At 43.4% G+C, this 12,385-nt stretch overlaps 1 protein-coding gene across 1 annotated transcript in view; it reads left to right on the top strand.

The window, feature by feature from the left end:
* The first annotated feature begins 1,749 nt into the window (after nucleotides 1-1,749).
* Nucleotides 1,750-12,385, top strand: part of ccdc172 (coiled-coil domain containing 172) — a 51,545-nt gene continuing 40,909 nt past the window's right edge. Inside the window, exons 1-2 of the mRNA XM_052027726.1 lie at nucleotides 1,750-1,828; nucleotides 8,948-9,033. Coding sequence (XP_051883686.1) covers nucleotides 1,750-1,828; nucleotides 8,948-9,033 — 165 coding nt within the window. The remainder of the gene's footprint in view (nucleotides 1,829-8,947; nucleotides 9,034-12,385) is intronic.

The raw sequence follows: 12,385 nt of genomic DNA, 5'->3' as shown, positions 1-12,385 counted from the left end.
AAGGAATAAAAATCCAGAATGGCCAACTTCTCCCTATAATTCAGGCCCTCTAGTCCAGTATTTGAAAGGCCGGGTAATTGAGGGTTATGGGGAACTGGCAGAGAAGAGATGTCGAGTCCAGCATTAGTTTTTATTTGTTCTTTACCCAGCTCCCTAACATGTCACCTCACCTTCCTTTAGCGCAGCAATCCCTCATGTTCTCTGTGTGGCTCCTGACCCTTCTACCTAGGCAGTGCCTCAGGATCGAGGACAATTTGCTTCCACTGGGTTTTATGATTCTCACATGTCCAATGAGACCAATGTGGGAACTACAGACTCTTCCACAGAGGGTGCGGGAAGTGCTTGACATGGCAGGTGTGTGGGTCGGCAGTTTGTGAGGTGGTGTGTACCTTCCATCATTTATGCAGGACTTCCGTGTACTCCTGGTGCACGGACTCGAGACTATGCTGAATACTCCTTCTCCAGTTTGACTGTTCATCAGCCAAAGATTCCCAGAAGTTAGTGGGGATTCTGCATTTAGAGCCAGATAATCATAGAGCAATACAGCAAAGAAACAGGCCCTTCGACCCAACTGGTCCATGCCGACCAAGATGCCCTTGTTTGGTTGCCCATATCCCTCTAAACCTTTCCTATCGATGTACCTGTCCAAGTGTCTTTTAAACATTGTTAAAGTACCTGCCTCAACCACTTCCTCTGGCAGCTTGTTCCACATACACACCACCCTCTGTGTGAAGAAGTTGCCCCTCAGGTCCCTTTTAAATCTTTCCCCTCTCACCTTAAGCCTATGCCCTCTAGTTTTTGATTCCCTTTCCCTGGGAAAAAGACTGTGTGCATTCACCCCGGCTAAGCCCCTCATGATTTTAGACACTTCTATAAGGTCGCCCCTCTATCTCCTATGGTCCAAGCAATAAAGTCCTAGTGTGGAGGTTTGCGCAACACTAATATAGCATGTGAGACAATTACTGTAACCCTTCAATAATCTGGCACACCCAGGAGTTTGGAAGCTCCAGTCTGAGAAACTTTCTGGACAATTAGATGTTACTGCTATTGGTGCCCCTTTTTTTCTTTTTTCCAAATGCTGCCAGTAATTATGATGAATTTTCCAGTGAAGGGAAAGGGGGACCCAGAGCGAAAGGAAGGGAAGGAACCGGGTACCGGCGGGAGGGAGGGGAGCGGGGGACCGGGTCCCGGCGGGCGGGGAGGGAGTGAATGATTCAGATGCCGAACCATGTAGATTTCCGAATCGTGTGGAGCAGATTATCGGAGTTATATATAATTCCGAGCTTCAAACGCAAAAAAATTAAGAAACACATTTAAACAGTGCAAGTTTCCTAACTGTGGCGCACCTCTGAACAAAAAGGAAAATTTCGTTTTGATGTCACTGGGGCATCTCAATAACCATTACTCATTAATTAGTACCCTCACTGGGAACCATCAGCGATGTCCTTCGGCGTGGACAGCAACATGCACGACAGGACGGCAGCGCAGAGTCGGTGCTGCCGGCCGTTGGTTTCCCGCTCCCTGCGCGACGGCCGCAGCGCAGAGTCAGTGCCGCCGGCGGTTGGTCTTCCCCCACCGTGGCGCGAAGCCCCCGCCCGACGCCGTACCCGGTGCTGCCGGCCGTCGGTTTCCCGCCCCGCCGTGGCGCGAGGACGGCGCCACGTGCTGTCCGCCCCGCGCGCCTTTTCCCGCGCTGCCGCAGGCCTCGCCGAACTGCTTCGCGTCTTCCCACCGGGTCCGGCATCCGCCATGAGCTTCGACCATTTATTCGAAGAAATCCTGGTAACCGAACAGAAGGCTCTGGAAAAGCGACAGTTCCTCCAGAGTGGTAAATGAAGCCTCCCCGCCGCGACCTTTGCCGACTGACGAACCCGAACTCCCCACGGGGGACGGCCCTCTCCCACCGGCCCGGGCCGCGGCGGCGTCGCCTGGTTGCAGCCGTGGGGGTGGTCCTGGCGAGGTCCCACGGACAGCAGGGGTGGGGGGTAGTGTTGGTGTGGGAAATGGGGTGTGGTCTCCACTTTCTGCACAGAATGGCTGCACTAGGTCCGAATAGTTCTTTCTCTTCTGCCGGTTTGAGCTTGTCCGTCGCCCCCCCGGGCTGTATTCCCAGCGGCCTGTCGGTGTTTGGTATCAGACACAGAATGATTACAGACAGTCCTCGGGTTACGTAAGGGTTCCGTTCCCATGAACTGTCCGTAAGCCGATTCCTTCCTAAACCAGAAACATCTGTTACCTCTGGTTGCCCACGTGGTATCGTTCTACATACACTTGGTATAATTCTTTCATTTCATTGAATAATCACGCTGATATTACCTGTAATTAAGCCAATGGAGTATATACTGTATCCTGTCATTAATGCATACCGTGAAACCTCATTATTAGAACATAGAACACTACAGCACAGTACAGGCCCTTCGGCCCACAATATTGTGCCGACATTTTATCCTGCTCTAAGATCTATCTAACCCTTCCCTCCCACATAGCCCCTTATTTTTCTATCATTCATGTCATTCATTTAAGAATCTCTTAAATGTCCCTAATGTATCTGCCCCCACAACCTCTGCAGGCAGTGCATTCCATGCACCCACCACTCTGTGTAAAAAAAACTTAGCCCTGACATCCCCCTTATGCCTTCCTCCAATCACCTTAAAATTATGTCGCCTCGTGTTAGCCATTGTTGCACTGGGAGAAAGTCTCTGACTGTCCACTCGATCTATGCCGCTTATCATCTTGTACACCACTATCAAGTCACTTCTCATCCTCCTTCTCCCCAAAGAGAAAAGCCCTAGCTCACTCAACCTATCCTCATAAGACATGCTCTCCAATCCAGGCAGCATCCTGGTAAATCTCCTCTGCGCCCTACCTAAAGCTTCCACATCCTTCCTATAATGAAGAGACCAGAACTGAACACAATACTCCAAGTGTGGTCTGACCAGAGTTCTATAGAGCTGCAACATCACCTCGCGGCTCTTGAACTCAATACCCTGACTAATGAAGGCCAACACTCTATACGCCTTCTTCACAACCCTATCGACCTGTGTGGCAACCTTGAGGGATTGCTGTTCCTCCACACTGCTAAGTCATTATTGTTATTACCAGCTTGAAAAATGCTTTAAAATGTAAGGGAGAACTTGCATGAAGTCCAATTTCCATAAATCATATCATTTGTAACCAGGGGAGCAATTCAACAAATCTTCAAAATGCTACCGAAAGGCAGTATAAATGAAGTCTTGTCTACATTAGGCTAATATTAGAATCAGGTTTGTTATCACTGACATGTATCGTGAAATTTGTTGGTTTGTGGCAGCATTACATAAGGACAAAAATTACGATAAGTTACAAAAATAAATAAATAGTGCAAAAGAGGAATAAAGAGGTAGTGTTCATGGGTGCATGGACTGTTCAGAAATCTCATAACGGAGGGGAAGAAGCTGTTCCTGAAACGTTGAGTGTGGGTCTTCAGGCTCCTGTACCAATTCCCCGATGGTAGTAACGTGAAGAGGGCATGTCCCAGGTGGTGAGGGTCCTTAATGATGGATGTCGCCTTCCTGAGGCTACGTCTCTTGAAGATGTCCTCAATGACGTGGAGGGTTGTGTCCGTGATAGAGCTGGATGAGTCTACAACCCTGTGCAGCCTCTTTCGATCCTGCGCATTGGAGTCTCCATATCAGGTGGTGATGCAACCAATCAGAATGATCTTCACTGTACATCTGTAGAAATTTGCAAAAGTCTTTGGTGGCGTACCAAATCTCCTCAAACTCCTAATGAAGTAGAGCCGCTGGCATGCTTTCTTCATGATTGCATCAATGTGTTGGGCCCTGAGGTATTGACGCCCAGGAACTTGAAGCTGCTCACCCTTTCCACCACTAACCCCTCAATGAAGACTGGTGTATGTTCTCCCGACTTCCCCTTCCTGAAGTTCACAATTAGTTCCTTGGTCTTGCTGACGTTGAGTGCGAGGTTGTTGTTGTGACATCAACGAGCCGTTCTATCTCACTCCTGTATGCCTCCTCATTGCAGTCTGAGATTCTGCCAACAACAGTGTTGTCATCGGCGAGTTTATAGATGGCATTTGAGCTGTGCCTAGCCACACAGTCATGAGTGTAGAGAGAGTAGAGCAGTGGGCTAAGCACGCATCCTTGATGTGCGCCTATGTTGACTGTCAGTGAGGAGGAGATGTTACTACCAATCTGCACTGATTGTGTTCCCCTGATAAGGAAGCTGAGGATCCAGTTGTAGAGGGAGGTACAGAGGTCCACGTTTGAAGCTTATTGATTAATACTGAGGGGATGATGATGTTGAATGCCGAGCTGTAATTGATAAACGGCAGCCTGACGTATGTTTTGCTGTTATCTTGGTGCTCCAAAGCTGAGTGGAGAGCCAATGAGATTGCGTAGACCTGTTTTGGTGGTAGGCAACTTGCAGTGGGTCCAGGTCCTTGCTCAGGCAGGAGTTAATTCTAGCCATGACCAGCACTTCATCATAGTCGATGTGAGTGCTACCAGGCAATAGTTGTTAAGGCAGCTCACCCTGCTCTTCTTGGGCACCGGTATGATTGATGCCCTTTTGAAGCAGTTGGGAAACTCCATCTGTAGTAGTGAGTGGTAGAAGATGTCCATGAACACTTCAGCCAGTTGGTTGGCACAGATTTTCAGTACCCTGTGAGGTATACTGTCAGGGCCTGATGTTTTGCAAGGGTTCACCCTCCTAAAGGATGCTCTGACTTCAGCCTCAAAGACAGAGATCACAGGGTCACCAGATGCTGTGGGGATTTGCACAGGTCTTGTGTTGTTCTCCCTTTCAGAGTGTGCATAAAAGGCATTGAGCACATCAATGTTTGGTTACGGGGTTATGGTAATAAGGCAGGAAAGCTAAGTCCATGACCAGTAAACTGTGGTTTTACTGAATGGCTGTCCTACCCCTACTTCTTATGTTTACTAGGTAGCCTTAGTGGTGTTATTTAAGCAAAAAACAAATGTCCTTGTTTGTTTTTTGGAAACAAACATTTACTGTCCATGTAGTACAGTGGAACCACACTGGAACTATATGGACACAGCAATAGTAAATACATAATACCATATTTTTATAATTTAGATTTTTCTCAGCACACACAGAAGCACATTAAACATACTGCCATGCACTGCTACCTATTCTCGTAAAACCTGGAATTTTTTGGGCTACAACGTAAATGTTCTACTATTCTAAATTTGTCCCTGGTGGCAATATTGTCAATGCAATATTTTTTGCAATTCCATGCATTCAATCCCAACTGGATTTATATGTTTGGAAGTTTTTATCTGGCTGTTAACTTGGCAATCAAGCACATTCACCCAGACCAGGAATAGGAAAGTATTATTCCTTTTGGTCATGAGAAAATCAAAAAACTAATATGCCACTTAGGTCTTCTTTGATGGAACAGCTTTCTTTCCAGCAGCACCGGGGCTTGTGTTATTTCTGTTTAGTGCACATCTCCAGCCAAATGAAAAAGCCTCAGTTAAAATCTACCTTCTTTAATATTTCTTTGAGTTACCTTGAGTCTGGGACACATAAAGCCATTTGCCTGGACTGGTCAGTGCTGGAACTCATGTGCTTGTGTCTCCTTGCCCCTTTATCTGATCTCATGAGTATGGCTTTCTATTTCTGTTTCCCTCAAATGATTATCCAGCTTTCCCTGAGTTTTTTACTATCTGCCTCAATTAACCAATGTGGTAGTGTTTTCTACGCTTTTACCTCTCTAGTTATAAAGAAGATGGGTTGTTATTGGTAAATGTTGACTGTTCCCATTGAAATGTCAGTATGTCCAGGATTCCTGTATATCCTTAATGGAACTTGGTCAAAATTAGAGTTCAATCCTTCTGAAGTTCCCTGCATTTATCTGGTACAGGATCCTTGAGATTGATTTCAATGGGGGGTGCTGAGCTGGGCAGGGTGGGAGCTGTGTGGTTACTGAACAGATAAGAAGATGGTAAGTTCCTTTTTATGGTTTGTTTAATGTGCTTATAATCATTCTTTAACATACATTTTCATTTTCTTACATTTTTACTTTTTACAAAGTAATATAATTTTTTAATTCTTTAAAAAATGACATTAGGAGGCATTTGGAAATCCTGACAACTTTGACAGCTGGCAAAAGCTTTGGCTGTAAAGGGAAGTTTTGGAAGCATGACATATATTGACTTAACATTTGAGGCTCTGTCACTGCTCAGTGCCTCTTCACTCATATCTGGGTACATTTCGGGCCAGCAAGGTAGGCCCTCTTCAATCAGATTAGTTGTGATCAGGAGAATGACAACTGTGGATGATGTATCTAAGCCACTGAAATTTGCACTTTCTCCTATGCTCTTTGTTAGGTTTAACAGTGACAGGCTGTAGTTATGATCTCTAATTCTGAAATTGCTTTGTGCTATGCATTTTAGAGAGTAGTTTTAGAATTTTGTTTGAACCCTATCTGAGTGTGGAACTGTCTTGACCTCAAAAATGAATTGTATGTTGCCATGTGTGTATGGATTTTGCATCCAAGTTTTATGAAAAATGAAAATTGGGGACTTGCCACGTGGATCACAAAGTTTCCAGCATTCGTTGCAGGTCCTTTAAGTCTGCGTGCAAATGTCAAGAGGACCATGGGCATGCAGAGTGGGAGCCAGTGACATGCTGCATTTGTTAATGCATGCTACTTCTGTAATTTTCAACACAGACACAAAAAATGTGGGAAACACTCAACAGGTCAGGTATTTATCTTGTAAGAAATAGAGTTAACGCTTCTGATCAAAGACCTGTAATTTTTCATTGCAAATGTGCAGTATGCAGAAGTCTCAGTGTGTCATCGCTATGAATTAAAGGGGATCTCCCTGAGTAGGTCAGAACTGGGAATTCAATCGAGGTAAATTTACTTTAATATATTGAAATGATTATTCCCTGTTCCTCACTCCACCCCTAAGTGATAGCAACTCCCAATCCCAAATCCCTGAATCTCATGAGGTTTGCCACCCTACTTCCCACCCCCTCCTCCGCCGCCACTCAACATCAACAACAACAACCAATGATCTGCAACCCTTTTTGATGCCTCTTCCAGTATCCAACAGCCCCTGAGTGGTGATCACACACTCTGATTTCTGAGCTACACCCTCTAATAACTGATTGCACCTCTAACTACCCTTTACCCCACTTTCTATGACACCCCATCTAAATTACTCCCAGCTCCACCATTGATCCCCACAGTCAGCTCATCCCCACCTTGTCCTTTCAACCAATTCTTAATCCAATCCCAATCCCAGCCTAGTGCCTGATCCCTGTCTAACATCCACCATCCCACATCAATCTTCCCTTTCCTGTATTTTTGCAAACATAGTCCCAGAGTGATTAGATTTCCTTTGCGTGCTCTGTATTGGAGGGTCTTGTATTGGAAGGCTGGTTCATTAAAATTCAAGGCCTTGGGCCCCATGCAATATTAAATATCCTACCAGTTGGTCCACAAGTACATTTTAAGGAAAGTTTAAAGAGTTGATTAAATGTTTAAAGAGTTGATCAGCACTAGGCTGATAAGTGGGGGGATTAGGGATAAGAGTTGGTTGAAAGGACAAGGTGGGGCATGGGCTGACTGTGGGGATCAATGGTGGAGGGGCCATGGTCGGGAAGGCAGGAGTGATTGTGAATTATGGTGCTCAGTCTTTAATTCTTCTTAATGATGCTTTAAATTTTTATTATTCTGATGTCTAAACTGTGCTCATTTGTATCTTTTGTACTACATTTGCAGCACTTTCATGGATAAATTTAAATTGATTACACTTGATATCTACAAATTCTTTCAATACAGAAAATTTAATACATTTTAAAACTGGTCATTTTGGAAATGCTAGGCAGCATTTGTGAAGAAAGAGAAACAAAATGCTTCAGGTCAATAATGTTTTGTCAGTTACCTCAGTTGTAATGGTCACACTATGTTGTTAATATGTCACATTTGCCAATTGGATATTTAGTTATTTGGTTAGATATTTAAAAATTACAGTGGTTGTTTTTATGTCAGTTGCTTTTCTGTTCACATACAACTGTTTATTATTCGTTGTCCACCATAAGCACTTAAATTTCTTTCAAAGGCAAGTATTAAATGTGTGTTTTTATATAATAGGAAAAAACTACATAAAATTGTTAACTTGCATTTGACATTTCGCATTGGTACTAGGGCTTTTTTTATCCCCTGATGAGCACAAGGAATCATCAATCTTATTTCTTGATTGAATGATTTGGTTTGACTGGATTTGTTAAAAACAATAAAAACCATGAGAATTGAATAAACTAAAGCAGCTTTTCTTTTTAATATTGCTTGTACAAAAATGCATATAAAGAAAATACTAATGAACACTGAACATCACTCTGATATCATCGTTGTTTTAAATCGTAAATATTTGATTATTTTGAATGAAGTTCTGAGAAATGACCAGTCAGAAACAATGAGATATTAATTCTTGACTATCTGATTGAAGAATATTGAGATAAAAGTAGTTATAAAAAGCACACAAATTACACAGTTGTTGATCCCAGAGTGATATATATCAGTAAGAAATGCTGATTAAACAGTAAAAAGTGTGAATTCTATTTTTTATTCTAGATTCAGAGATGTAGTTATATATTATAAATTGTAACAGCCCTTAGAGAGGGAGATATCAGGGTTCAGAAGATACACATAAATCATCTGAGCTGCAGAAATCAATTACGATGGGTTACTACATTCTTACTATTGAATTACTTTGTGTATTCCATGTTCCAGTTTAATCTGCTTGAGAAAAGATTTTATAAAAGCTGTAGAAAGTTGCAAAATTGCTATTTCCTTGATCCCATTGTATTTTTTTTAATTTACTAATTTTACATGACATGCATTAAACCAGATGATATAAATATTTTCTTGTTCAGATTATTTCTTAAATTTAGTGTTTTTTTTAAATTTCAGTGAAATCAGAAATTATTAGATGCAATGAAAAGCTCAGGGATGTCACAGAGTATTTACATAAAAACAAGAATATGTTGGAATCAAAGGTAATTTAAAAAGTTATTTTTCGGAAGTGCTTTTTAAAAAGCAGCACGCTAATTGTAAAACTTGTTATTTGTCTCACGTGGATATCAGTAGTTGCCAAAGTGGTTGTCAACAAATAGAATGACCGCAACATCAACATTTCATGAAGCCATTGGTATTATAATATACAAATTAACACTTGATCTCATTTGTTGGGAACATTTTTCATTTGAATAGTATTGTTTTAATATATGTGCACATATTTTCAAATGTTAAGTCAGATAATTATAATCTGGAGAAATACCTAGCTACAAGCTATAAAGTTATGAGCATGCTATTTTAGCAATTTGCCATTAAATAATGTTTAAGTAACTAGTTAATATTGGAAACAAATCTACTTTAATGATTCTTGGTATTGGTATTGGCATTGGTTTATTATTGTCAGTTGTACCAAGGTACAGTGAAAAGCTTGTCTTACAAACCGATCGTACAGGTCAATTCATTACACAGTGCAGTTACATTGAATTAGTACAGAGTGCATTGATGTAGTACAGGTAAAAAACAATAACAGTACAGAGTAAAGTGTCACAGCTACAGAGAAAGTGCAGTGCAATAAGGTGCAAGGTCACAACATGGTAGGTCATGAAGTCATAGTCCATCTCATTGTATAAGGGATACAATAGTCTTATCACAGTGGGGTAGAAGCTATCCTTAAGTCTGGTGGTACGTGCCTTCAGGCTCCTGTATCTTCTAACCGATGGAAGAGGAGAGAAGAGAGAATGTCCCGGGTGGGTGGGATCTTTGATTATGCTGACTGCTTCACCAAGACAACGAGAGGTAAAGACAGAGTCCAAGGAGGGGAGGCTGGTGTCTATAATGCGCTGGGCTGTGTCCACAACTCTCTGCAGTTTCTTGCGGTCCTGGGCAGAGCAGTTGCCGTACCAAGCCGTGATACATCCAGATAGGATGCTTTCTATGGTGCACCTGTAAAAGTTGGTGAGAGTCAAAGGGGACAAACCAAATTTCTTTAGCCTCCTGAGGAAGTAGAGGCGCTGGTGAGCTTTCTTGGCCATGGCTTCTACGTGATTTGACCAGGACAGGCTGTTGGTGATGTTCACTCCCAGGAACTTGAAGCTCTCAACCCTCTTGACCTCAGCACCATTGATGTAGACAGGTGCATGTACACTGCCCCCTTTCCTGAAGTCAATGACCAGCTCTTTTGTTGACGTTGAGGGAAAGATTGTTGTCATGACACCATTCCACTAAGCTCTCTATCTCCTTCCTGTACTCCGACTCATCGCTGTTTAAGGTACGGCCTACAATGGTGGTATCATCTGCAAACTTGTAGATGGAGTTAGAGCAGAATCTGGCCACACAGTCCTGAGTGTATAGGGAGTAGAGTAGAGGGCTGAGGACGCAGCCTTGTGGGGCACCAGTGTTGAGAATAATCGTGCTGGAGGTATTGCTGCCTATCCTCACTGATTGTGGTCTGTTTGTAAGAAAGTCAAAGATCCAGTTACAGAGGGAGGTGTTGAGTCCTAGGTCTCGGAGTTTGGTGACAAGCTTACTTGGGATTATTGTATTGAAGGCAGAGCTGTAGCCAATAAACAATAGTCTAACGTAGGTGTCTTTACTGTCCAGATGCTCCAGAGCTGAGTGTAGGGCCAGGGAGATGGCATCCGCAGTAGACCTGTTTTGGCGATAGGCGAATTGCAATGGGTCCAGGTTGTCTGGTAGGCTAGAGTTGATGTGTGCCATGACCAGCCTCTCAAAGCACTTCATGATGGTGGATGTCAGAGCCACTGGCCGGTAGTCATTGAGGTATGTTACCTCGCTTTTCTTCGGTACCGGGATGATAGTGGTTTTCTTAAAACAGGTGGGAACCTGAGATTGAAGCAGGGAAAGGTTAAATATGTCCGCAAATACTTCTTCCAGCTGATCAGCACAAGATCTGAGCACACTGCTAGGGACACCATCTGGGCCAGGTGCTTTCCCCGTGTTCACTCTCCGAAAGACTGATCTTACGTCCTCCACTGTGATCAGAGGTTCAGCTGCATTGGTGACTGTCAGGGTGGATGGTGACAATCCACTTCCCTTCTGTTCAAAACGCACATAGAATGCGTTAAGTTTGTCCGGAAGGAATGCGCTGTTGTTAGCTGTGCAGCCTGACTTCATCTTGTAGCCTGTTATGGCATGTAAGCCCTGCCATAACTGACAGTTGGTCAGGGACTCTATTTTGAGTCGGTATTGCCTCTTGGCATTCCTGATAGCTTTCCAAAGGTCATACCTCGATTTCATGTACAGATCAGGATCACTAGATTTGTGTGCAGCAGTCCTCTCCTTCAGTAGGGAGTAGATCTCCCGGTTCATCCATAGTTTCCTGTTTGGGAACACTCCTATTGTCTTCTTTGGTACACAGTCCTTCACACACTTGCTGATAAAGTCTGTGATGGTGGTGGCATACTCATCAAGGCTGGCAGCTGAGTCTTTGAACATGGACCAGTCCACTGTCTCAAAGCAGTCACATAGGAGCTCATCTGTTTTCTCAGACCAGCAATGCACGACTCTCCATACTGGATCCTCCTGTTTTAGTTTCTGTTTGTATGCAGGTAGGAGGAGCACAGCCTGGTGGTCTGATTTCCCAAAGTGAGGACGAGGGGTGGCTCGGAAGGCATCTTTGATGGTTGTGTAGCAGTGGTCAAGGGTGTTGGCGCCCCTGGTGGAGCAGGAGATTTGCCATATTTTGGGTCTCGATTCTTTAAGCAAAAGCCCCCATAGTGTCCAATGTGACTTTAAAATTCTGTCATCAACATTAATATAACTTCTCAATATGGAATCTGCAACTGTGGTTTGATGCAGTTGATAACAGCAGTTTCAAGGTTCTGGCTCAATGGCTAGCTTGCCTTGGATCCCACATGCCTTAACCTTAACTATGCTACCTCATCTTTATCTGTAATTTTGCTGCCAAGAAATTGTTCTGCATAACCTTTGTAGGTTTCCAGAATGGAACACATTGGCACATTTTACACCAAGTTCACTTGTGCAAGTAACTGGTTTACCACAGGATGCACATGTGTGAAATACTTTTTAGAACATAGCTGGTATAAATTGGGAACATTATCCTAAATAGGACCAGCTGTTATTCACAGTGGAAGCTTGTTTGCAAATTTACTGCATTTGTGCAACAGCCTGATCTAAAGGATCACTCGCACATTTTGCATGCACTTGGGGACCTGGGCACTAACTGCTGACTTCAAATCCTATTCCCATTGGCCTGTTTGAAGCCATCTGTATTTCTGTGCTAAAATCATTTGCTGACTTTGAATGCTATATCTACAGTGAAAACCTCCTCATTGTGGTCCCTTTGGCTATTCT

Source organism: Pristis pectinata, chromosome 12 (genome assembly GCF_009764475.1).
Source record: "Pristis pectinata isolate sPriPec2 chromosome 12, sPriPec2.1.pri, whole genome shotgun sequence".
Lineage (NCBI taxonomy): Eukaryota > Metazoa > Chordata > Chondrichthyes > Rhinopristiformes > Pristidae > Pristis > Pristis pectinata.
Note: the sequence above shows the minus strand (reverse complement) of the source record. Positions and strands in the feature narration are given on the sequence as shown.